This window comes from Lepidochelys kempii, chromosome 3, assembly GCF_965140285.1.
Source record: "Lepidochelys kempii isolate rLepKem1 chromosome 3, rLepKem1.hap1, whole genome shotgun sequence".
Taxonomy (NCBI): domain Eukaryota; kingdom Metazoa; phylum Chordata; order Testudines; family Cheloniidae; genus Lepidochelys; species Lepidochelys kempii.
Window position 1 is genome coordinate 16,743,829 of NC_136382.1, and position 27,809 is coordinate 16,771,637.

General features: G+C 42.0%; 1 protein-coding gene across 4 annotated transcripts in view; it reads right to left on the reverse strand.

Moving 5' to 3' along the window:
• ADGRF5 (adhesion G protein-coupled receptor F5) overlaps positions 1–27,809 on the reverse strand; it is a 66,777-nt gene continuing 38,968 nt past the window's right edge. For 3 of the 4 annotated variants that reach the window (XM_073335808.2, XM_073335806.2, XM_073335805.2), the window contains exons 11-20: positions 27,121–27,282; positions 26,739–26,951; positions 25,771–25,983; positions 23,254–23,403; positions 20,224–20,429; positions 18,510–18,689; positions 15,991–17,382; positions 14,034–14,075; positions 13,875–13,934; positions 1–5,170 (exon numbers count right to left, since the gene is read on the reverse strand). In XM_073335808.2, coding sequence (XP_073191909.2) covers positions 4,997–5,170; positions 13,875–13,934; positions 14,034–14,075; positions 15,991–17,382; positions 18,510–18,689; positions 20,224–20,429; positions 23,254–23,403; positions 25,771–25,983; positions 26,739–26,951; positions 27,121–27,282 — 2,792 coding nt within the window. In that variant the 3' untranslated portion in view covers positions 1–4,996. Of the gene's footprint in view, positions 5,171–10,549; positions 10,635–13,874; positions 13,935–14,033; positions 14,076–15,990; positions 17,383–18,509; positions 18,690–20,223; positions 20,430–23,253; positions 23,404–25,770; positions 25,984–26,738; positions 26,952–27,120; positions 27,283–27,809 lie in introns of all 4 variants that reach the window. The other variant, XM_073335807.2, reaches the window with a different exon arrangement.

The following is a 27,809-nucleotide window of genomic DNA, read 5'->3' on the forward strand; positions in this document are numbered from 1 at the left end:
GATATAGATGTGCACAGTAAGCATGCATGCTTTTGCGTTCTTTCACACTTTTGAGATATAAACTGTAAACAGTAACGCCTCGCTTAACACTGTAGTTATTATAAAACAGTGTAAGTTTTAAACAATCTAATACTGTACACAGCAGTGATGATTGTGAAGCTTGGTTGAGGTGGTGAAGTCAGAGGGTGGGATGAACTAGCCCTCAAAGGTGAACATGTTAATGTAGCCTGACACTCTACAATGCGTTGCCTAGGGAGGTGGTGGAATCTCCTTCCTTAGAGGTTTTTAAGGTCAGGATTGACAAAGCCCTGGCTGGGATGATTTAATTGGGGATGGGTCCTGCTTTTGAGCAGGGGGTTGGACTACATGACCTCCTGAGGTCCCTTCCAACCCTGATAGTCTATGATTCTAAGGCAGCACGAATGGAGGGAGGGGAGACAGCATGGCAGAGAGAGACAGAGACGCGCATTGCCCCTTTAAGTATGCTGACCCCAAGCTAAGTACATTGCCTTTTTAAGTAGATTATCAAATTGAGACAGCAGCTGCTGCCAGCAAGCACCCTCCGTCCTGAGCCCTGTAGAGTCGTGTCCCCTCCCCGCCCCCCAGGGGAGATACGGTACAGAAGATGGGGGTACAGGAGTGAAGGAAGGGGGGCCACCCTGACATTAGTATCCCTCTTCATCCTCACTCTGCAAGAAAGCAGGAGGCTCCGGGGAGCAGCTCCAAGGCAGAGGGCAGGAGCAGCACATGGCAGTGGGGGGCAGGGACAGCTGAATTGCCCTGCAATTAATAGCCTGCTGGGTGGGGAGCTGATAGGGGGGCTGCCAGTCCACCCTGGTTCCAAGCCCCACCAGCTAGCTCCAACCGGCTGCTCTTTCTGTAAGCAGTGGACAAAGCAGGCGGCTGCCAAATGACGTTAAAAGGGAGCATTGTGCAACTTTAAACAAGCATGTTCCCTAATTGATCAGCAACATAACAACGAAACAATGTTAACCGGGACGACTTTAAGTGAGGAGTTACTGTATTAGGAAGAAAATCATAGTACAAAAATAAAGTGCTTTCATTTGTAAAGTACTATAGACATTATCCTACAAATGGAAGACATTAACAATCACTTCTTCTAAAAAGGAAGGGTTGTAAAATAACACTGAAAGAAGCTGCATAGAAATTATCAGAATTTGCCCCAAAGAAAAATCTTTTAAGCAATAGAATGGGAAGTGGTTAAGGGAAATTCCCCTAGATTTTGAATACACTTTATTGTACGTTTTTGAATTCCGAATCCCCATCTAGGGAAAGAAGACTGGATTATCCAGACAGATGTCAGATAATTTTGTTTAGATAACCCGTTAGCTTATGTCAATCCTTAAGAGACTGTGTGACTGTTAAACATGGGGTTTATTTTTCTTGACAAACTTACCTTTCTAAAATGCAGCTGTTGCATAAATGTATCTTCCTTGGGGCAATGTAACAAGCCTACTCTAAGCTGTGATGGCTAGCACATGACAGAGTCATGAAAAAATCATGGCACAACAGTTTTCGTAGTTCACAGAAATGAAATGTGAATTTTACAGTGTATAAACTCCAGAATTGTTGAGCAATTACTAATTCTGCAAGTCAATTCTATGTAGGGAAATGTCAGCAATCACAGTTATAAGGCTTACATTTATCATATGTGATGTAGCGCCTTTGGAGGATCTCAAAGCATTTTACAGATATAGGCTAAATCTGCACTTTAGGCATACGCAGGTAGCACTGGGGAACACAAAGGATACCCCTCTGAGTCACAATTCCCTCCTTTGCCACCCTTCATGTGCTGGCTCTGCTACTGTGGCCAGCAAGTTGGAGCGGTAGAACCAAGGCTCTGAGCATTCGAGGCCACCTGCTCCAGAAAAGGAGGGAGAGTGTAATACTGCTTGCGCTTATGCATTTGGACCCAGACTGCAATCAGCCCATGTGCAGGCCAAAGGGAGTTCTCACGACCCCTTTCTCCCTTGCACAGCCATGTAGTGCAAATCAGAATTGTTCCCTCCACTCCACCTTCCCAAAGGTCCTGGACCATTAATCAGTGAAAAAGCATTTTGATCCCATGCTTAACCAGGCACATGCAGCTGCTCTTGCACACTCAGATTGATGAGGGCATCGGGATCTGCTATAAAGTCCCATTCCCAGTGGACAGAAAACCCGTATTACACAATCCACCTTGCAGAGAGGCTGCGGGGGAACTGGCGAGGGGCACATCTCGAGGTGGATGTGGTTATTGACAGCCGTTCAGTGTCAAAAATTTAGCACCACAGGGCAGGGTTGATGCTTTCACTAGGGCCACACCTTGGCACTGCTCTTGCATAGGGCAAGTGCTCAGCTGCCCGTTTGAGACAGCTTTAGGGAACTTAGGCAGGGCTGAGAATCTTGACTGCAGTCTTATCGCACATCCTTGTGCTGGGTGTTAGGATATAGATTGTCAGGCCTGTCTGTAAAGGCCTATACTCTAAGAATTTAGGTGTATTTTTATCACTTAGCTAGTTATAGAGGTATAAAAAAAAGAATCAAAATCACTGTCTGCCGGTGTAAGGGCCTTCTCTTACTGTGACAGACTGAGGCCCTGTTTTTAGGCTAAGCAGCAGAGGCAGCCCTAAGCTGGGAAGCGACCAGTCACATCCTCACATTTCAAACTAGTCACATTGAAATCAGGTGCTATTGGGCTGCTAGGACTACAATCCTGTCCTGATACTGCCTATCACCTCCAGAGAAAGGGAAGAGCCTAGAAGATGTAAAAGGAAACTTAGTTTGATAGCATCCTGTCTGGCAAGAACTCACTTATCAATAGCTGGGATGTGAAATCCTCACTTCTGTATTGTTTTGTCATTATAATTCCCACTTTGCTGTTGTTTATTTGCATGGTCTCTGTCTGGTTCTGTGATTGTTTCTGTCTGCTGTATAATTAATTTTGCTGGGTGTAAACTAATTAAGGTGGTGGGATATAATTGGTTAGCTAATCATGTTACAATATGTTAGGATTGGTTAGTTAAATTTCAGGAAAATGATTGGTTAAGGTATAGCTAAGCAGAACTCAAGTTTTACTATATAGTCTGCAGTCAATCAGGAAGTAAGGGGGGGAAATGGGAACAGGGAATGGGGGTGGGGAAATTGGAATCATGTTTTGCTAAGGGGGAGAATGGGAACAGGGACATAGGTAAGGCTCTGCGTTGGAAAGGGGGACACTAAGGAAGGAAACTGGAATCATGCTTGCTGGAAGTTCACCCCAATAAACATCAAATTGTTTGCACCTTTGGACTTCGGGTATTGTTGCTCTCTGTTCATGTGAGAAGGACCAGGGAAGTAAGTGGGTGAAGGAAAAAGCCCCCTAACACTGGGGATGTGCTTGTTACGTATTCCCCATTAGGTCTCTTTTCAGCAAAGCACTTAAGCACGTATTTAAATCTGTCCCTGCTCAGCAAAGTCCTGAAACACTTTGATATCAATGAGACTGAAGAAAGCCCCTGAAATGAAGCACATGCTTTGTGCTTTAGCAGCATAGGGATGGACTCCTCTGAAGTAGGATCTTTGTCCTCATTCTGAGGCCGGAGTCATTCGGCAAGCACACCACAGTGCTCTCATTACTGCAGGATCCATTTCCTGTTAGCCATTGAAGCTACAACCCATTTACAATATCTCACACCTATCCTAAGCTCTGAGAATACGGAGGTCATTTCAAAGAAGAACTTTCACACTGGAGGAGACTTTAAAGCAAAAATAAATTGCTGGCGGTATAAAGAATTTGCTTGACCAATACTTCTCTATTTCCCTTCTGCTACCATCCCACACCCTTGTAACAGTGACATCTCTCTCCCCACAACACAGGTTTCATCCTACAGTGCAGTCACAGGACCAAATTTGCCCCATGCACACGTGGGCCTAATTCCACTGAGGCCAAATGGAGTTGCACCCATTGATAATGGTGGTGAATCTGGCCCCTAATCCAGAACTGGGTGAATTTGTGAAATACCTTATGCCAAATTTTGCATGAAGAGTTCCTTTGATTGCAAACAATGTTGTCTTTGGCCATGACTGTTTTGCAGGCAACTCTCATAATCCTGTGCTTAAGACATCAAAATCTGCAGCCCTGGAAACAATTGTGAAGCTACAAATTCAGCACTGTAATAATAATTTACAAACCTTTCATCCTGCCTGGCACTCAAAGTGTTTGATGGTAGTACTGATCCTGCAAGCCCTCCGAGTTTGGGCCTACCATTGTTGTCAATGGAAGATCTCTGAGCGCTTACATGATGGGACCTTATATACATAAACCACAGGAATGCAGCCACCTGTAGGGTGGAGTGCAGCAACCAACCATCTCTAATACATAATATACCAGTGAGAAAGGGGGAATTTTAGCTAAGGATATAAGGTAAGCCATCATGTTCTTACAAAAGTCCCATAGAGGCCCTTCAGTGTTAAACCAGAGCAAGAAACACTTAGGTTGTTAAGTCACATCTGACAGACCTCCCTGTAGTAATCATCAGGGTACTCCAGGTCTCAGAAGGTCAGCACTCTGAGCTAACCCATCTGGGGTTTGAACCTGTCATTCCAGGAAGTCTAGATAGCTCAAGCAAGAAATGTAAACTACTAAACCATCTGCCCCCTACACGAGCAAGTAAGAGAGAGAGGGCTTGGATGTATATATGCATGCATTTGACATCATTCAGAAAATTGGCAAAGCGAAACTATTAAGACCATGTGAAGTTTAGTGTAGTCTTATGGCTCAATCCTGTACAGTGCCAAGCACCTCCTCGTTGATGCTGACCGCCTTCAACTGTCACTGAGATTAGGGGGAGCCCATCATAGAATTGGACCCTATGTGGAATATTTTTAAATTTCTTTTAGCATTAGTGGTCTCTTTAACATTCCACATCATGAACTTTCCATACATGTTAAATAGAAGGGATGCTTGTTAAAAAACACGCCAAGGCACAGTGCAATCTGGGTGATGTCCACTTCTCTATGATTCAGAGTATTTTTTCATTCTTTTGATGTATGGCTTGCAAAAAGACGCAGGTCCTTTCTCACATTCTTGGTTCAACATTTGCAACACATCAGTGAAGCAGAGAATATGTGTTGGAGGTGGGTTCACTAAATGAACCTGTTGTTTCTGTGGAAGAAATTTTGTATTTTCCTGAAAAGAAAAAAAACATGTTTTGGAGCTGAACACACAATAGCCTTGAACTGGTTGATTCCATCTGGACTGTGGCTACATCACGGACCACAAAAACAACATGACTTGTGATTTGTATCACATGCTAACACATATAGATTATGTTGACTTGCATTAGATTAGATTGTTTGACAGTGACCCCTGACTTCCATTACAGAGTTCCAGATGCTGATGTAAATTCTGTTCTCCGTTATGCCTCTGCAAACCAACTGAGGCCTGGATTCTAAAGTCCGTGCTCAATGATAAACTCGTACATTCATATTCAGGTAGGTCTAGATGATCTAATTGTTCCGTCTGGCCTTAAAATATATGAATACTTAGGTAGCTAAAGAAGTGACTCGATTTTCAACGTGCTGAGCACCCAGCAGCTCCCATAGCAAGCAATCAGGCTACTTATTGAGGGGCCTGAATACGAATGTGGGAGTATGACTTTAAACACCCATTTGGGAAAATCGCGGCCTGGCTTTTTAAAAATATCGGACAAATTCTTTTCGGTTGTCCTGATGCAATCTTTTTGGTTTCAGTAGGTTCTGGCACTAGATTTTGCCCCAATATGTGGTTAAAAAGACACTTTTAAAGCATAATTGTTTGCTATCTATTAAGATCCCTCATTTGCTGCTTTCAGCCCAAACCTTTCCTCATCTCCTCTGAGCTATAGTTGGATTAAAAAGACCACAGCTATAGGGACCAATTTATTCTGAGTTTAATTTAGAATGATACCTCCCTAAGTATCAATTAATAAGTTAGCCTTAGTAAAACAGCTACCCTGTGCCAACAGGTGCTGCTTTCAAGCAACAGCTCAGATCTTCTCACTCCTAGGTGGTACAGTGTAGCTCAGAACTATACTAATTGTGCCATGTCATGAGCATAAGAATGGCCATGCTGGGTCAGACCAATGGTCCATCTAGCCCCATATCCTGTCGATGATTTTGTGTCATCTACAAACTTTGCCACCTCAGTGTTCAGCCCTTTTTCCAGATCATTTATGAATATGTTGAACAGCACTGGTTCCAGTACAGATCTTTGGGGGGCCCTGTTATTTACCTATCTCCACTGTGAAAACTAACGATTTATTCCCACTCTTTGTTTCCTGTCTTTTAATCAGTTACTGATCCATGAGAGGACCTTCCCTCTTATCCCATGACTGCTTACTTTGCTTAAGAGCCTTTGGTGAGGGACCTTGTCAAAGGGTTTCTCAAAGTCCAAGAACACTCTGTCCACTGGATCATCCATGTCCACTTTTGTTGACCCGCAAAAGAATTGTAATAGATCGGTGAGGCATGATTCCCTTTACAAAAGTTGTGTTGACTTTTCCCCAACATATCGTATTCATCTATGACTGATAATTCTGTTCTTAACTATAGTTTCAACCCATTTGCCTGGTACTGAAGTTAGGCTTACTGGCCTGTAATTGCCAGGATCACCTTTTTTAAAAATTCAGTGTCACATTAGCTATCCACCATCATCTGTTGCAGAGGCTGATTTAAGCAATAGGTTACATACCACAATTAGTAGTTCTGCAATTTCAGATTAGAGTTCCTTCAGAACTCTTGGGTGAATACCATCTAGTCCTGGTGAATTATTACTGTTTAATTTATCAGTTTGTTCATGTATTGACACCTGAATCTGGCACAGTTCCTCAGATTTGTCACCTAAAAAGAATGGTTTAGGTGTGGGAATCTCCCTCACATCCTCTGCAGTGAAGACCGATGCAAAGAATTCATTTAACTTCTCTGCAATGGCCTTGTCTTCCTTGAGTGCTCCTTTAGCACTTCGATTATCCAGTGGCTGTATTGACCGTTTGGCAGGCTGTTATCATGTACTTAAAAAAATTCTTGTGGTTAGTGTTCGTGTCCTTTGCTTGTTGCTCTCAAATTGTTTTTTGGTCTACCTAATTATATTTTTACACTTGACTTGCCGGAGTTTATGCTCCTTTCCAGTTTCTTCAGTAGGGTTTGACTTCCAACTTTTTTAAAGGATGTCTTTTTGTCTCTAACCACCTCTTTTACTCTCTTGTTTACACATGGTGACATTTTTTGGTACTCTTACTGTTTGTTTTTTTATTTGGGGTAATAAATTTAATTTAAGTCTCTATTATGGTGTTTTTTAAAAGTTTCCATGCAGCTTGCAGGTATTTCACTCTTGCAACTGTTCCTTTTAATATCTGTTTAACTAACCTCCTCATTTTTGTGTAATTCCCCTTTTTGAAGTAAGATACTACTGTGGTGGTTTTCTTTGGTATTTCCCTCCTATAAGGAGGTTAAATTTAATGACATTAGGGTTGATATTACCAAACAGTTCAGCTACATTCACCTCTTGGATCAGATACTGTGAGTCATGTAGGACTAAATCAAGAATTGCCTCTCCCCTTGTGTGTTCCTGGAATAGATGCTTGAAGAAGCAGTCATTAACGGTGTCTAGAAATTTTATCTCTGCATCCCATCCTGAGGTAACACACACAGTGTGACATTATCTGATTACAATATGATCATATAGATCATTGTTGCAACCACCGTTATATATTTGCAGTAACTATTGTACAAAGTTTGTCAAGTAAGGTGACTGTGAAAAGGTTCTGATTTGCTGGTTATGATTATGCTATCTGTATGCACGCATCATTTTTGTATGTGAAGTTATAAGTATTGGCTCTATACTTGGATTTCAAATATTTGCCCCTGGGGTAACACCCATGAAGTAATTAGCTAGCAATTCTTGGAGGAACTATTCAAATTGACAGGTTTCAGAGTAGCAGCCGTGTTAGTCTGTATTCGCAAAAAGCAAAGGAGTGTTTGTGGCACCTTAGAGACTAACAAATTTATTTGAGCATAAGCTTTCGTGAGCTACAGCTCACTTCATCAGATGCAAAAACCTTTAACTGACAATGACCATGGAAGATGCCTTTCTACAGGTAATGGAATTCCCTGCTGTGACTAGGCGAAATGCATGAACATGTGACTTGCCCATGTGACTCCGAACTCCATCTTGTTGTTGTAATTTTTCACAGTAAGAACAACGGGGTGCCCTTCACAGGGCAAAAGCCATAAAAGGCCCTGGAAACACCTCCATTTTGTCTTCAATCCTGCTTCTGACCTCTAGAGGAATTTTGCTACAAACTGAAACTCTGAACAATGGACTGAATGACCCATCCAAGCTGTGGATGTATTCCAGAGGCTTGACTTAAGCCAGCAGTTTATTCCATCACTTTTATAAGCCTAAACCAAGAACTTTGCCATTACTGTATGTAATTGATTCCTTTAACCAATTTTAACTCTCATCTTTCTTTCTTTCTTTTTATGAATAAACCTTCAGATTTTAGATACTAAAGGATTGGCACAAACGTGATTTTCGGGACAATCTAAGTTATATATTGACCTGGGTGTGTGGCTGATCCTTTGGGATCAGAAGAACCTATTATTTGATGAGACTGGTTGAAAAGACCCACTCATCTCTGAATCCAGTGTTTCTAGTGGTGATATAAGAACTGGACTGCCTGAGGAAACTGCCTTTATGTTTTCTTGTTAGCCAGTGTGGTGAAATAGGAGTTTAATTTTGTGGCTGGTTTGGCATATCTTATAAAAGAATAGCCACCAGTTCTGGGTTGTGTTTGCCCTATTCCTCAGAAGTTTGCCCTGAATTTGGCTTTCTCAGTTATGATCCACTAAGGCACGGTTACACACAGACAAATGGGAATAGTTGAAATCCTCAATATTATTGGGTTTTCTGTTTTTGTAGCCTCTCTAATCTCCCTGAGCACTTCACAATCACTATCACCATCCTGGTTAGGTGGTTGGTAGTACATTCCTACTGCTATACTCTTATTATTCAAGCATGGAATTTCTATCCATAGAGATTCTATGATACTGTTTGGTTCATTTAAAATTTTTACTATGTTTGACTCTGTTTTTTCACATATAGTGCCACTCCCCCAGCAGTGCAACCTACTCTGTCATTCCTAAATATTTTGTACCTTGGTATTACCATATCCCATTGATTATCATCATTCCTCCAAGTTTCTGTGATGCCTGTTTATATCAATATCCTCATTTAATACCAGGCACTCAAGTTTACTCATCTTAGTATTTAGACTTCTTGCATATGTACACAAGCACTTATAAAATTTAGCAGTAGTTAGTTGTCGGGCTTCATGTGATGTAATTGAATGAGACTGTTTTTCATTTGACTGTTTCTCTTCAGTTTCTACCTGTATTTTATCAACTTCTATCCTCTCCTCTTATCTAGGATATAGAGCATCCCCTTTAATAAATCCTCCCCTAAGGGATGTGTCTGTCTGAACCATGTGCTTCTCTGCACCTGTCGGCTTTCCCTCAGGCCTTACTGTAAAAACTTCTCTATGACCTTTTTAATTTTACATGCCAGCAATTGGTTTGAGTGGAGCCCATCATTCCTGTATGGGCTCCTCCTTTCCCAAAAGGTTCTCCAGTTCCTAATAAACCTAAATTCCTTCTCCAAACAATTGAGACCCTGCAGTTCTGCCTGTCTAAGTGGCCTTATGCATAGAACTGGAAGCATTTCAGAGAATGTTTCCATGGAAGATCTAGACTTTAATCTCTTACCTAGCAGCCTAAATTTGTCCCCATTACCTTTCTCTTACTTTCCCTATATCATTTGTACCTACCTTTTCCACAGCCACTGGCTCCTCCCCAGCACTGCACATAAGTCTGTCTATACGTGTTGAGAGGACTGCAACCTTCACACCTGGCAGGCAATTCACCATGAGGTTCTCCCAGTCACCACATACCCAACTACCTATATTTCTAAAATCAAATCCCCCATTACTATTGCCTGTCTCTTCCTAATAACGGAGGTCCCCTCCCCGGAAGGGGTATCCTCGGTGTGAGAGGATACCATGGCTTCATCTGGAAGGATGGTCCCAGCTACAGGATCAATTCTCTCTTCTGCAGCTTGATGTTCTCCTTCCATAAGAATTTCATTCTCCTTAACAGCATAGACACTGTCAGACTGGGGGTGGGACTGTTCTACTGTCTCCCACAAAGTCTCCTCTATGTACTTCTCTGTTTCCTTAACTTCTCGAGTTCAGTCACTCTGGTTTCAAGAGCCCGTACTCGGTCTCTGAGGGCCACGAACTGCTTGAGATGACTGAGTTTTTTAGAAAAACCTAATCTAATGAATTTTTAAACAAACTTAATAGGCCAGCTCTAGCTCCCAGTTATACTGCTGTAAATCTAGTCATTCCACTGCCTTCAGCTACTGGAAAATGGAACTACCATTTTAGAGAGAGAGACACTATTTGAAAAGGATTTGAAAGGACACAAAAATCCTGTCTGTTGTCCTTGATATCATGTAGCCATTGTCACATACCTGTTTTGCCAAATAAGTTGTTTAGTGCTCCTGAGACTTGAGAGCTCATGGAGAACACGGGGGCAGAATCACCCAGGGACATTGACTGTAAGATAGAAACTGGTTTTAGTTAAAAGTCAGGAACATTTTCTGCAGCTACATTTTAAAAGAGATTGTGTGAACAGAATGCTGTTCAGTGGAGCACACAGGAGGCATATAAATGGGGTGTTGGGCAGGCTAGATAAAGGAGCTTTTTAAATCAGTGGTTCTCAACCAAGGGTACACTATCCCTATGGGTTCACAGGGGTCTTCTAGGGTTTACAGCAATTCATCTAGATACTTGCCTAGCTTGACACCAGGCTACATAAAAAGTACTAGCGAAGTCAGTACAAACTAAAATTTTGTACAGACACTGACTTGTTTATACTGTTTTACATGTTATACACTGAAATGTAAGTATAATATTTATATTCCAATCAATTTATTTTACAATTATTTTGGTAAAATGAGAAAGTCAGCAGTTTGTCAGTTACAGTGTGCTGTGACACTTTTGTATTTTTATGTTTGATTTTGTAAGCAAGTCGTTTTTAAGTGAGGTGAAGCTCGGGGGTACGCAAGACAAATCAGGCTCCTGAAATGGGTACAGTAGTCTGGAAAAGTTGAGAACCACTGCTTTAAAGCAATCTATTGCAGAGGGAATAATGATGCTATTGAGGCATCCAGTAGCATTCAACCTATCAGCGCAAATTAGAGCCTTCACTTCTCTCTGCGTGTGCTTTCTTGTGGCTTGCTCTGTTTGGACTGGATTGTGGTTTTAGATTGAATTTTTTTTATGTGTGCTGTCACTCTATTACTTGTCTGGCATATTCTCCAGCCAGGAATATGTACATTTATGGTAATGATCGTGGACAAGAGAGAAGCAGACAGATTAAACTTAAAATAAAGTACAAGACACAGCCACAAACAGCCTCTGCTTAAATAGCGCATATGATATATGGGGTTAGACTACAGGACCTTTCACTCCAGACAGCACAGGGCTTCTGCCACTTGTGCTCAAGGAGAATTCCCATTAGCATGGCCAGTAACACTAAGGCTGACATCCTCTTTAGGTTTCAGAGTAACAGCCGTGTTAGTCTGTATTCGCAAAAAGAAAAGGAGGACTTGTGGCACCTTAGAGACTAACCAATTTATTTGAGCATGAGCTTTCGTGAGCTACAGCTCACTTCATCGGATGCTCTTTAGGTCAGTCCTCAGCAGATGAGATTACACAAGCATTTCAGCAAATCTGATTCCATCCACCAGAGGGTAGGTGGAACACAAACTATAAAACGATGATGTAGCTCACGAAAGCTCATGCTCAAATAAATTGGTTAGTCTCTAAGGTGCCACAAGTACTCCTTTTCTTTTTGCCAATACAGACTAACACGGCTGCTACTCTGAAACCTATAAAGCAATTGGTACTTTACACAGGGGCAGGGAGAGAATGAGTTTATCTTGCTGGAGACGAAGGAAATTTCCTTTATGGAAAAGTCCCATAGAATTCTATAGGGCTGGAACCAACAGGGTTCTCCAGAAATAAAGAGGGGTTCAATAGAAATACTTTAAAAGCCTATAGAATTTAATGAGATCTCTGCAATAGATCGGTTTAAACTTTCTATAGCAGGGTCCTCATTCCCTATTAAATGTGATAGTGTTTTTATAAGGTTTGTCAGACTGAGTCACTATGGAAAAAAGGGTGCAATTTAATAGATGTGAAACACAAGTTCATAAAGTGATCAAGGAAGAAGATGAACGTGAATTAATTATTTTTAAGAAGGATGATCACACAGGGCCCGATCTGCTCTGCTTACTCTCTGCTTACTAGGCAAAACTCCCTTTGAAAGAGGCCAAAATCTTGAAGGGTGCAACTTCCACTGATGTTGCTGGGCATTTGTGTTGGCCCAATGGGGGCTTTACCTGAATAAGGAGTGAGTAAGGAGTGTATAATTTTAGTTAGGCTAGTCATTTCTGATTGGAGTGGCTCACTGGATGAGTTTCAGATTGAACGCTATTACCCAGTCGTAACAACAACCCAACCAGAGGCTGCAGATTAGCAGGCACCAGATGAACAATGACATATTTTCATGGAAATGTTCCCAGTCTGACAGGAGGCTGACAAACGCTGTTTGCAAAGAGTCTGTAGTGAAGGTGTGTTGGTGAAGTCCTCTGTCAAGCCACGGAATAAGTCCAGCACAGGGAGGCACAGCGCAAGCTTTCCTGTACTGTCTGGACAAAGTGCCTTAACCCTTTATGTGGCGGCATCAGCTCTGGGACGGCAAGTGTATTTCATCCTGGGATTCTAACGTGCCCGCCAGTAAGGGTGCTAATCTGTATCAATTGCAGCAGTGGCTTCACGACAGATATAAATCATTCTTCTGTGCATAAACTCCATTGTCTCTCATAGGCCCATATTTCTATGAATTTAACCATTTAAAAACATCAGGGCCACAGGAATGGCCATACTGGATCAGACCCATGGTCCGTCTAGCCCAGTATCCAGATGGTACAGAGAGAAGTGGAGGAAACCCTGCAGTAGGAAATTATGGGATAAACCTGCCTCCAGAGGAAGTCCCTCCCGACCCCCAATAGTCAGGGCATGTCTACATTGCATCTGGGAGTGAGCCTCCCAGCCCAGGCACACAGATTCATGCTAGTGGGGTTCTCATAGTTCTGTAGACCTCACAGCTTGGGCTGGAGCAAAGGCTCTCAAGCTTGAAGGGGAGGAGGTTGGAAGGGGTGGGCACGAGAACCTGAGCTCCAGCCTGAGCTGCACTGTCAAAGCAACATCTACACAGCTGTTTTTAGCATGCTAATGCGAGCCCCGCTAACACGTGCCCTTCGAAGCTGTCTTATGCCCAGAAGCACGTGGCTTTCTATCCCTTCCTGTTTGTAGTCAGTGGGCACTCCCCCCAGAATCAGGCAACCCATTTGTTTCTGTGGTCCTGTGTGTGTCAATAGTAGAGCTGGTTGAAATGTTTTGAATTTCAAAAATATCAACCAAATTTCAAAGTTTCAAAGAAATTTTGAATATAATTTTTAAAAGTAAAAATATTGATTAAATTTACGTAACTCCACCTCCCACATTTTTGACCAACTATAGATCAAAATATTTTGAATTTTGAAAAAAGGAGGAGATTTAAAAAAAATAATAATTAATTTCTCCCAGCTCTTTTCTTTTTTGAGTAGTTCTAGTAAATAAGTAGGAATATAAAATATGATTAATGATTAACATTGATTAAAAATACATCTGAGGCACTGCAGAGTATTAATAAAGTAACTATGAAATCCGTTCTTAGAGAGGATTAACCTTTGTTTGCTGCATACTCCATCTTGTAAATGAATATTTGTTCAGCAAGGCTTCTAATACCTGTGGTTTGCAAACAAAGTAAATCAGTAAATCCATGCAGTCAATTCAAATAATAAGCATATCTTTGTATCAGGTGTAAGACATTATCTGAATTCTTACCTTCTTGTCCCGGAGAGTTCCAAACACCAGAATGAATAATCCCTATAAAAATATGATATTTAAATATAAACAATATATGCATTTGTCCACATTCAACCACACTAGAGCATTCCCCTACACCATTTGTCTGTCTTGACTATTTAAATCATAAGCTCTTTAGGGCAGGAACCGTTTCTTGCTATATGTTTGTAAAGAACCTAGCACAATGAGGTCTTGATCTTGTTTGAGGTCTCTAGGCATTGCTGTAATATAGATAGCAATAATAGTTCAGCTCACAGAGGTGACACAAACCAACACAGACAAGGAATTTCCAGGTTATGGATGTCATTGTGTCTTTAAATCATCCCATTGTTCCTTGGTACTGCATGAGAAGATGGCGAGCAGTTAAATGCCCTGTTCTATAATGCAGTAGTGCTTATTCAGTGTTTCCACAATATTAACTACCATTCTTTTCCAGGCTGTTACCGTGTGGTTAACATGTTGCTATCAAAAAGTAATATGCAAAGTGACTAGGCATGTACAATTTAGAAGACGGGGGGAAAAAAAGCATTTTTTTCTCTTTTTGTTTCAGAAAAGAAATGAAATTTTGTGAAAAATTGAAATATCTGCAGTAGTTACTTGCTTATCAAAACTAAACTTGATTGACTTCTTTAAGAATGAGAAACGTATTATGTATAATTTAGTTAGCCTATAAAAAGTACTGTTTGGTATACTGATGAAATAAAGAAGTATACAGTTTATTGTTTTGATTCAGATAATAAGAACAAATACATCTAGCATTAAGGATGAGTTGCAGCTGTACACTTAGGTACTTAGGTGCATTTTTTTGCCTAGAGAAACATTTTGTTAATGTAAAATACTTATTAGTTATTATTAGAAAATATTTTGAAGGCAAGAAAGGCAGCAGTAACATTATTTTAACATTACTCTACAAATTATTTCACTGAAATGTTTCATATAACAGTTCCTTTTCAATTGTCCCCCCAAAATTGACAATTTTTCCATACCGGGCAAAAAAATGGACCCTCCTCCCTCAAATATCTTTTCCAAATGTTTCCTTTCCCCCCCAGACCTGCACCTTAGTGACACAATAATTCTGATAGTTATTTTCAATTTTATAAAGCATTTCACCCAGGAAACCTGAGTGGTTTACACATGTGAATTATTATTTGTTAACAGAGCTGGGTAGAGAAAGGTAATTCCATTTTATGGAGAATTTGATATTTCAGAATTTGTTGGGTGTTTTTCTCATCTGCAAAGAAACCAAAAATTTCAACATTCTCAGTGAAAGGGAATATGGTTCCAGCTCTAGAGCCGTCTGCCTGATGGGATGCCATGGAGCTATAGAACCTGAAAGCCCTGGGCAGAATGAAAAGCAGAGAGAGGACTAGAACCCAGGAGTCCATACTGCCAGGTTACTTCATTAACTGTTAGAACTCATTCTGCAAGTAAAAATCTTAGCTCATGATTGGCAGAAAACAGGGTTGGTCCATTTCAGTTGTTTACTTCCCACTTATTATTATTATAAATTGATGAGCAATTATTAGTATTGCTCATCAATGTATTGTGTCTTTGATGCCTTAGACCTGGACTGCTGTCCTACAATCCCTAATTATTTGGAAGTGATAACCTGCTAAAATAACACTGGAGGAGACAGAATCTGATGGTATCTCAGGCTGTGTAATAAATGGGAATACATCCTTCACCATAGTGAATCTTGATTCCATGCACAAAGTACAGCTGTTTGCGCAATTTGGGGAAAGAATTGCCTCACAACTTATTGGCAGAGACGTTGGGAGTAGGGGTGTCACCTGCATCTGTGACCAGTCAGTAAGAAACACAATCTATTTCCTGTAACTTCGGGAGCATGAGCATCTTTAGTCCTTCCTGTCTTCTTTTTCTATGAGTCTGTGTTAAGTGGTCATGAAAAATAAAGCAGTGCATACATGATACTCACTTGGAAAGCATTGAGGAGAGTAAATAGTATATGGAATACTATTGAGCTGTCTTTGCTAAGGGTTGCGAGTCCAAATCCCCAGGTAAGGCCTAATAGTGGCGTCAGAGTGGCAACATTTTTGATGGCTTGAATCAAGGAGCTCCTCTCCTGCTTGCTTGGCTTCTCTCCAATGGCAGGCCTTAGTATTCTGACTAGGATTACAACCGCAATGATTGAATTCACAGCCACAATGATCAGCGCGGGTACAACGAAGGCAAGGAGAGCTTTGCTTTTCTCCCAGTTGAGCCAGCAGGCATTTTCCCTTCTGTAAGCATCATGCGGCTGAGTGACAGCTATGGTGATGACTGATATAATAAGAGGGGACCCATATCCCAAAGAGAATGCTACAGCTTTCTGGATGGTCTTGCTAGTGTCATGTAAAATGAAGACCAGGCGATAGAAGATCATGAGGCCCAGGGCAAGCATCCAGAAAAAGACACTGAGGTAGAACAAGTGGATGAAAAAGGTGGCAGCTATGCAGACATTCCCATTCACTAGCTTCTTTGTGTCTTGTAGGGAGGCAGTGACAATGAACCAGATGTCTGCAATCAGAAGAGACACAGCTATGTTCAATATACAGACGTGACGCATGTAGGAGGTTCTGTTTTTGGTCACATATTTCCATACCAGGGATTCAATTAATATGCAGATCATCAAGCTCGCTATGGAAATGCTCAGGCCGATGTAGGTAATGTAATCTAGTGGGGTTCCAGGATGGGTCAGCTTCAGGTTGGGCGACATCAGAATTGAGAACGAAGTCAAGTGACTGCAGGTGCAAATGATATTGTCTCCTTCATCCTTCAGGTGACAACCGGTGTCATCCCATCCTCCTGCATTACCAGAGAGAGAGAAGTTCCAAAAGACACACTGGGGCTTTTCCAGGGAAGAATTGCTTTTGGCAAATGTCAGAGAGATCTGGAAGTCCGGAGAGAGTGTGCTGTTCATTGTTGTTGTCATCATCACCAAACCATTCACAACCTTACCTGTCTCGTTGGGTTTGGGCAGAATATCTTTGAGGGTTGAGAAAGCCACGGTGATGATGGTCGAGTTTGGTTTCAAGTTCTCAGTTTCATTTCTTCTAATTAGCACATTACCGCTGAGGTTTGCTGAACTGGGGAAAGTAAAGTTCTTATTATAGTCCAACATGCTATTTTCTGTGATAATGATACCTTGCAGCTGAAGGTTGGTGTTGGTGATAGAAGGAATGATATTATTAGCTGGCTGGAGGGACTGGGAAAATCTCTCCACTGATTTCAGTAACAGAGAACTTTTCTCTGTCTGCTGATTGTTCAGATCTTTCCAGGCAGGTATTGTGGAACTGTTGACAATAATGTCCACTGTAGAGAGGAAATTCTGTAATAAAGACAAACATCTGGTATTAAGTTCTTTACGATCATTGCTACTATCAATAATAACATCTGAAATTTATCTTTCTAGCCTGGCCTCTCTCCTTTTGCCCAGTCTCAAGCAATCCCTCAGACCTTTCCCCCAGGATGTCCCGTCTCCAGTCAGGGTCACTGAAAGCAGAGGTGCTCATCTTTCCTTCTAATACTGCTACACTTTTGCCTGGCTCCAGTCCTGGCTCCCAGGTTTGCATCCTCTGTGTTATCTCTGACTCCAGTCTGCCTGCTGCTCAAACATCCAGTCCATTTAGCTCGTGTAAATCAGCAAGTCTCTTGTTGAAACTTGCCATTTCTTCCAGCTAGATCTATTACTAAAAATCAGCCCTGTCCTCTCTAACTCCACTTCCTGACTATTCCTTGTTCATCTCTTGCACTTCACCTGTTTTATTGCCAATTCGTTTCCCTTGCCTGATCACAACCCCTCCACATTTATCTGCTTCATTTTTCTCGTACCTGCTCCTAACCTGTCATTCCTCAACACCCACCTCTGCCATTCACACATGCTCTTCACCTCAGCTGCCTCCCCCATTTCCATCATCTCGGTTTCACTCACGCCCCAGATAACTCATAACCTCTCTATAAACACCATAATTTATTAAAGAAACAATATCCCAAGTCCTTCCTTTATAAATCTAGGGGAACCATCTTGATTTGAGTAACTCTGTGACCATACCACCGTAACCTCTGTACTCCTCCTTTTCTCCACTATCCCTACTATTTATCAGACTCACTTGTGTATATGTCTAAAATGAAGACCAGAAGCTCTGTGGCAGAGACTGTCTTCTATGTTCTGTAAAGTTCCTAGCACACTTCTAGATGCTGTACAGATAATAATCTGTTGTTCCAAACATGTCACCCTTTCATGAATCCTTTCATGTAAAAGCAAAGCTCCTGGTCCTCACCTTCAAGGCCTTTCATAATCTTGCCTTCATCTGTATCTTTGTTCTTATTTCTTCTTACCTTATCATTCCCTCAACTCCTCCCTAATCCACGTACTAACCAATCAGGGAGTATATTCCCATCTGATGCAAAGGCCAAAGAGCCAATCAGCTTCTATACGGCTTAACTGTAACTTACTGTCATTGTGTGTGGATCTGCATCTGTTGGGATGGTTGAAACCAAATCCAGAATGGTAATTACTGCCCCCAGGTTTGCAGATGAATTGTTTATTTCTTGTTGTTCCTTTATTGTAATATTATGAAGAGTCTCAAGATATGTGGCTAGCTGTTCTGCTGGCTGGGGACCAGACACCAAAGACTAGAAGGGAAATTAAACACGATGTTACATATATGCAATGCACCTTCAGTCAAGATACACAATGAGTCCATGGGGAAAGACATGTAACTCCTGCACTGGTCGAGTTGAACGAGGAATATGGTGACTGCAGGTGATTTCTAGAAGGGAAGACAAAGGATGCAGCAGCAGGACTGTTGTTGTATCCAATGGACAGTGCAGATTAGAAAGGGGGTTATGACAAAAGCAAAAATGGGAGTGGTCCTACCAACCGCTCAGCCAGGCACCATGCTGTGGGAATTATTCCAAGCCGGGGACTAGCTGACAGCAAGGGATGGCTTGTGCTCTGGAGCTACCTGTGAAGCGATGCCATATGCGTGGGGTGTGTCTGCAAATAGAGGGCCACCGTTATTGAGCAGTGTAAAGGCTATGGCAGGACAGAGTCGTGGTCACCATCCGGCCATTGAAATATGAACAGGGGGCAGGAGCATGCTCATGGGAGTTGCAAGCCAACGATGCTCACCGGCAGCGCTACAGGAGAACCAGAGGCAAGAAGCAAATGTTGTGCTAGTATTGGACAGCTCTGGAGAGAGGCTTGACTTGGTCCTCATTTCCCTCCTCGCTTCCTGTGAAGGCTCTGTGTTGTGGTGACCCTCCCTCTGGCTGTGGAGTGCCATGAATGCTCCCTTCAGAGCTAGTCATGGTATGTGTACTATATACACTCACCTACGGCAGACAAAAGCCCTACTACGTCTAACAGCTAAGGGTTATTCACCTTTAAGGCAAGTGGTAGAAGCCTGTGCTTATGGTCCCAAGGTTGGTTATGTGTGATATAGCACACACATTGTGATGATGAGCATGGGATAAAGCCTTGATTCAGGACAGCACTTAAACACATGCTTACCTCTAAGGATGTGCTTAAGTCTCATTGACTTCAGTGGGACTTAAACACATGCATACTTTTAAGCACACACTTAAGTGCTGTCCTGAGTGAGGAATGCTAGTGAGAGAGCTGGACAGTAATGTCTGCACAGTAGGTAAGTATCATGCAGACTAAGCCAATGTTTTCAGGTTGGTGACCCCTTATTCAGCATCACATATTTGCACTACCCCCTTATATTTACTAGGGAAACAAGCACAAAAAGTGCATCTACAATAACAGCGCTCAGACTCTATAATTTATTTGTGTGTGTGTTTCGAGAGGTTGTCAGAGAACAGTGGACCCTGCAAGCTAAGGGTGTGTGGAGAGTGGGGGAGTGAGATTTTCTTTGCTTTAGACTGTAATAGAATTTTCAGTGCCTCACAACCCTGTTCCTTCGGTTGGCTTGATAAGCACTGCAATTACTCTGCCGCACTCATAACTCCCCGTAGCCCATGGAACAGGGGGTTTATTACCTAGCTTTAAAAGAACTTTTAATTGAACAGTTGCATTTTTCCAGTATTGAATGTCTTTTTAAATGGGTAAAGCATTTTGAGCAATAGAAACAAGTTTTGAAAGCACCTTCTAGTCTTTATTTAAAACTACTGAAAAAACATGAGAGGAACACAAAGTTGTTACCTCAGCACTACTGAGCAGTGTGTTTATTCGGTCAGATATGCAGCTCTTTCTAGCAACTTCCCAGTTGGAGTTGTTACACACATAGATTATAGTCCCTCTGACAGGGCTGCTCGTGCCATTCACATCTTTAGAGTCTGGGCATGGTTTTATTATCTGTGCTCCTTGCTGTCCCACACCAATGCTGTTTGAGCACGTAACTTTATTTTCTGTATTAAGAAAAAGAAATAAATGGATGACAGGGAATAGAATTCTCTAATTTCTCTGTATTTTCCTTATTACAGATAATTTTCCTTCTGGATACATATATATATTTTATATATATGGATGTACATACATATTTCCCTAGCATTCCTCACTGTAGTGTTGTATCTGCATGCCTCACAAGCATTAATGAATGAAACCTTGCAACGCTTGAGAGGCAGAAAAGTTGTCTTATCTCCAGGATGGAAAAATCAGCATTGAGTAATTTACCCAAGGTAATTTACAAGACTCCTGTGGCAAAAATGAAAATAGAGCCAAGATCTTCAACCTAGACCTAGGACCTTAACCACAAGATCATCCTTCTTCCTAAAACAATCACACAATTTTCAAAGCACTGTGCAAGCAAGGACAAATTTATTAGCAGACATGGGCTCAGGTTTGAAATGTTTGTATCCACAGCTGACCTATCCCAACTTAAGAGGTGTTTGGATGCAGCATTTTGGTTTGGGTTTATCCTTAATTATAACCCACCCTTAGATATAAGTTTTGGGCAGCTGTTTGCCTGCAAAAGCATGCAAAGATTTGCTGTTGTAGTGGATAAGAATAAATCACAAGGATGGGTGAATCTCTCCAACCTTTCTTCTGAAGCCTGAACAGAAGTTTTTCTGAGGTTCAGCAAGATTTGGTTTAGGACCCGATCCACTCATGTTATTAATTTATTTTATTTTCATTTTCATCTACCTCAGCACTTGTGGGTTCCAGGTGGGAGCAGAAATGGAAGAGCTGAAATTCAACAGTTCTCATAGATTTCAAGGCCAGAAGCGACAATCGTGATCATCTAGTCTGGCCTCCTGTAGAACACTGGCCACAGAACTTTCTCAAAATAATTCCTGGAGTATATCTTTTAGAAAAACATCTGATTTTGATCTAAAAATTGTCAGTGATGGAGGATCCACCGGGACCCTTGCTCAGTTCTTCCAGTGGTTAATTATTCTCACAGTTAAAAATTTACACCTTATTTCCAGTCTGAATTTGTCTAGCTGCACCTTCCCGCCATTGGGTCATGTTATACTTTTCTCTGCTACATTATATTTGAACCCCATGTAGGTTCTGATAGACTGTAATCAAGTCACCCCTTAGCCTTCTCTTTGTTAAACTAAATAGACTGAGCTTCTGGAATCTGTCCAGAACTATAAGGCATGTGTTACAATCCCTCAATCATTCTCGTGGCTCTTCTCTGAACCCTCTCCAATTTATCAACATCCTTCCTGAATAGTGGACACCAGAACCGGACTCAGTATTCCAGCAGCTGTTGCACCAGTGCCAAATACAGAGGTAAAATAACCTCTCTACTCCTACTCATGAGTCCCCTGTTTATGCATTCAAGGATTGCATTAACCCTTTTGGCTACAGCATTTCACTGGGAGCTCATGTTCAGCTGATTATCCACTGTGACTGCACACATCTTTTTCAGAGTCTCTGCTTGCCATCATGCAAACTTGGCCTATATTCTTTGTTGCAAGATCACATTTAGCCATGTTAAAATGCACATTGTTTGCTTGTGCCCAGTTTACCAAGAGATCCAGATCACGAGTCTATATCAGTGACCTGTCCTCTTCATTATTTACCACTCCCCAATTTTTGTGTCAGCTGCAAACTTTACTGGTGATGAAGTATTTCTAGCTCAAATGAAAGTAGGAAGTACCAAAAGTCTTATGGAAAAACACATCTTTTGAATTTCCAGCCCAATTTTGCAGACTCCTGAAAGTTTAGAAGGTTTGAATAATCATCCAAGCCCCCAATTTTTAAAATTTGTCTGGGGAGGAGAACATCTCTGAATATGTGTTTGTACAACATCTAGCTGATGATGGTGTCTAAATGCTACCGGAACACAAACCGTAAATAGTAATAAGGGCTTGATTGTGAACCTTTTACTCGCACTGGGAAGCAGTTACTCTCACAAATAGTCTCATTGACTTTGATAGGATCACTTGTGTGAGTAACTATTCACCAGTGTGAGTCAGAGTTCACAGTCTTCCTCGAAAGCTGTTTAAATACATGCTATATTAACAGAAGAAGAGGGGACTGAAATTTCTACTGTAATGCACAGGTTTAGTGGTAGGCAGTGCAGCTACAGCTGATCAAACAATGGAATTTCCATCCCAGGGGAAAGTCCATATGTCAACATTTGCTTACGTTCCAAATGAGAATAAAAATTCAAAATATCAAAACTTTCTGTCAAACAAAAAATTGCATAAAAACTCGATTTGGAAATGTTGAAAGTTTAATTTCAGGTTAACATTAATCTGTGTCTGCCTGACCTGCTGCGAGTTGTAATTTTGGTATCTCAAGTCACCATTCTCCTGTATAGGCTGGGCTCCTAGGCCAGACTACATTTCCTACCTGTGTCCTTCTGGGTGAGCTGCTGTGGTGCATCATGGGAGTCCCATGACCATGATGCATCACGGGTGATGTAGTCTAGCCAGGGAGTCCCGCCTGTGGGGAATATTGGGGGCATGAAGCACCGGAGCTATAATTCCTATGAGGCACCAAGGCAGCTCAGATGGCTGCAGAGATCAATGTGAAACTGAGCCAAAACAAAACACCTTGTTTTGGTTTTCAAAATTTCAGCAAAATTGACATTTTCTTATGACAACCATATTTTCTATCAAAAAACATTTAGATAGAAAATTACCAACCAGATTTAACCAAAGCACATGCTGCTGCATTTAAGCAACCTCACTGATACAATACATGTCCTTTGATTTGGCAAATACGTCAGGATTATACATGCAATTGCTGTATATAATTACCAAGATTTCTTCTTACCTGGTATAATACTTAGGTTCATAGGTAAACTTTCGACCTTATCTTGAATGCGGTTGACAAAGGTACAATATGCTACGACATCTGACGGCGGGTTGCACCTTTCTGTGTAATTGTATGTGTAGCACACTTGGTTTCCTTGTGTTTTTCTCACTACAAAGAAAGATTTTAGGTGTGTTAATGTAATCATGGGCAGCAGGTATTGAAGGCCAGTGGAGGCTAAGCCTCCCCTAACCCAGGCCATGGCCCCACCCATGCTCCATCCCGAGACCCTGATCTCACTTCCCCCTCTCCCCTGAAGCTGGCGGGGGTTCAGTTCCAGTTGGTGGCCTGGAGCTCGGGGATCAGGCTGGTGGCCAAGGGCTGTGGTGGCCAGAGATGGCTCGGGCCAGCCCGGGGGTTGGGCCAGCTGGGGCTCCTCCAGCCCCATGTGGGGGTGGAGGCACGTGTGTGGTCAGGGCTCTGGCAGGTGGGGCTTCGGGCAGAAAGGGCAGGGCCTGGGGACTAGCCTCCCTGAAGGGGGGGCAGGTTCACCCACTTCCCGTGAATGCAATAGTTTGGTTCTGTAGCTAGAGTAGAACAGGAAGTGCTTGTGAAAACCTCCTTTCTCAGCCTCTTAAAGAACAGCTCTCTCAGCCCTTCTAAGGATTGTCTCCTACTGTTGGAGCTCATGATCTTCTGCTGCTTATGCTCATTCCTTGCTACCTTCTTATGCTGTCTCTTCTGTTTACAGACTGAGACATATAGTTTAAGCATCCTTCTGGGCTTCCACTATGAGAGCAACTTTCCCCCAAAGTCCTTTATGGTGCAGCAACAGTGGCAGGGGTAGCCACTTTAGTGCACCTCTTTCATTTCTGCTCTCCCTGCTTCTGCTGAAGCCTTTCAGTTTAGGTTAGGATTTTTAACTCTTCATCTGGTGACTCTCAGGTTCTGCACTGTTCTCAGTTTATCTTTCAGTCATCCCAAGGGTCTTCAACAGTAACCTCTCCTGTGTTGTTCTCTGCATCCTACTCACAAGCCTAATGATCCCCCACCCACAGTCTCCTCCTGCTTTACATGCCCTCCCAGAAACCTCAGGCCAGCACATTGTATCCTTTAGCAGTCTTCTAGTCAAGGAAGGTTAGATGCAATTCCCCTCAGAGCCTATCCACAGCGATGCTAAATTAATCTAAATGTCAGTCTCCAATAACTGTTTAGCTGAATTGCTGAGGGTGTATGTAATTTCTGGGAATATTTTTAGTCAAATTAATTAAACCTTTGACTTTATTACATTTCTGTTCTTGCTTATTTTAGCTACAAGCAGAGTACAAATTCATGGCAATTGCTGACTGATGCAAACAGGATGCTCTGTATCTGCATAATTAGATGGTTATTCCTCTCTCTTTTCTAATCTCATGATATTTGTTAATTTTTTGAGCCACTCGGGAACTTCGACTGTACACAATGTGCTAAATAATTGGTAGAATGTATAACTGCACTAAATTCAAAGACCTAGAACCACAGACATTTACACTGGAAAAGTCCTTTCGTCCATATGCTTGGTGAATATGGGATAGTTCCTTACATTGTATTCTTGAAAGTTTTGTCCCATTTGGTTTGGTTTGCGGAGTTTTCACCACTAGCTTTGAGAGGCTGTTCCATCGTCTAGTAGACATTACTAACAGGAAATGTTTCCTCTTACTCATCTTAAATATGCTTTTGCTTAGTTTCATGGCTATTACCCCTACACACTTGAGCCACCCTTAACGATGTCTCTTTCCTTGGAGTTTATGCATTTTAAATGCTTGGGGATGGCTATCATATCAACCTGAATCATAGCTATGCATCCAGTTACATGGACCCACATGAAAAATATGATCCTAAATTTTGAATGTAAAATAAAATAAATGGCTAGAAAATGTTGGCAAACTGATGAAACCTGATATGAAAGTCACTGGTACAGAGTAAAGGCAGAATCCCTGTGGCCCGCCACTTCCCGCAGCTCCCATTGGCCAGGAACGGTGAACTGCGACCACTGGGAGCTGCGGCGGGGGGCAGGGCCTGTGGACAGTCTATGTAAACAAAATGTCTCGTGGCCCACCAGCGGATTACCCTGATGAGCTGCGTGCCAAAGGTTGCCGATTCCTGCTGTAGGACTTTAACATAACCACATTTTTGATTTGATCCTACACTCATGGAAGTAAATGGCAAAACTTCCATTAACTCCAATAGAATCAGGGTCAGACCTTTTCAGACTAAATTATGAGAGTGTGCGACCTGTACTATGGCATGAACAGAGAAATCTTGGGTTCAAAATGGTGACAATCCCAAATTAGACATGATGTAATGATTAAGGGGAACAAAGCACAAGGATAAGAAGAGGCCAGATTACAGTAATGAGACTGCACATTTTAAAAAAATACTTATAATTATTTGCTCACTAATTGTGGGCATCATAGAAGAAATGAATCTTAAGGGGGGATGTCCACAATTATCCACACATTCAATACTATTTTCAGAGTAAAGTGTCAACTTCCTTACCACCCTTAAATTCCATTTGTCGGACTGTGAACATAACAACATAGTTTTCCATTCCATCTATGCAGCACTTTAGGATCTGAGGTACATTGCATTGGATAAATCCTTGAATGGGATCCCGTACAATATTCTGGCTCAGAGGCAGAGGAACAATCTCAACTGTTGTACTAGCAGAACTTGACAAAAACTTCTGAAAGAACGTGCAAGTGTAGGTGCCTGAAAGCAATGAAACAAAACTAGGCCTCAGTTGAAAGCCACGGAATGCAGACTGTGATGTGATGAATGGTAAAATAGCTGCATGACATTTTTATGAATATGGTATATGTCTCTGTGTGGTTGTTTATGGAGGCTTACTTGCTATGGAGATAGATCAAAAAGGATTGCTAAAGACACCGAGCAGGAAAGGTAAAACAACGACCCAGATCAGGAGCATCCCTGCAAACACTCAAGCACAACAGCCAGGTTAGTAGATGCCTACTGGATTGTGCACTGCTCAAAACACAGCTGGAGAAGGAGCTGATGGTGCTCCCTTTATATGCAATAGCTGGAGTACTCATGAAGGATGTGAAAGACAGATTCTAATCCCCACTCTGCCTGCTTTGGAGGAGGAACTTGGACCCAGGTCTCCTACCTCTCAGTTGAGCATCCTAACCTCTGGGGTTGGTTCTCTCCATCTCTCTCCTTGAAGCTGTTCCACTTTGTATGAAATACTTAAATATTAATTGTGCCGGAGACAGACCATGAGACTGACAATATAGCCTGCTGGTTAAGGCATCCACCTGGGAGATGCCAAGTTCTAGCCCTTGTTCCATTGATTTCAATGGGAGCACTTGTGTGATCAAAGCTGTGCACGTGTTTAAGTGTCTTGCAGGATGGGGACTTAGGTGAAGTTCTAATTTTCAAATGATTGGTAATGTCACCTATCTTGTCATTCTGACCGAAACACACAGTGATGTGACGCCTTCACTTACCATTCCAGGCCTGAGTGGCAGCCTTCACTGTGAGCACGGACCTCACATTGCTTGGGGATTCCAAGTTACAGAGGTACAGCCCCGAGTCTATAATTTGAGACTGGATTTGCCAGGTGACATTATTGCAATTGCTCACTTTGCTGGTGCATGTTAGAGAAAAACTGTGTCCCTGAGAAACTTGAGCTTTTGTGTTTGAAGATATTTCTACATTTGCTGAAAAATATAAGATAAATGACACATTATTGTTATTTGTCATTTGCATGTGGCCCAATAGGTAGGCAGGGTGCCGTATGGAGAGAACAGAGATACAGTCCCTGCCCAAGGCACTTACACTCAGCAATGTGCAATCAGATTCTATCAGCATTCTGCAAAGGCTCCTTACCTCCTCGTAAATATGTCACTTTGATGGCTTTGCTTCTGAGGGCGCCATGCCCTGTGCTCAGATCACATGTGTACGTTATCTCAGGGTCAGACTTGTTTGGGCACTGAGACTGATTGGCTTGGAGAGTGTACTCAGCACAGTTTGGAGTGAAACTGATGGTTCCTGTATTGAAATAAACAATCCCAGAGCTGTCAGTCTACCTCAACCACAAGTAAAGCCTGTAGATACAGGACTTGTCCTACCTATACAAACCCTAGGTGTAGGCACAAGTTTTGACAGTGAGACATTTTAAACTCACCCACCCTGAAGTCCACATTCAGCCTTTACTTGGGCAAAACTCACAGTGGCCTCGTAAGGACTTCAGGATTGGGCCAAAGTGCCCATATGGAAGTGGCTCTTAATACTTGCCAATTACCTAAGACACCCATTGGCCCAGTTCTACAATCCTTACTCATGCTGAGCAGCACATACTCCCACGAGTAATCCCACTGAGTCCAATAGCACTGTTTGGGTGAGTGAGGACAAGTCACTGTGAATAACGGTTTCAGATTCAGGCCTGAGAGAAGTATTTGGAGTCAGATACTCTCAGTATTGGCAGATTCAAGGTGTTTCTTACAGTAAGCAGTGGAAAGTACAAAGAGATACTGCAAATATTAAACTCATCTATTTATCTTAGGGGAAACTAACAT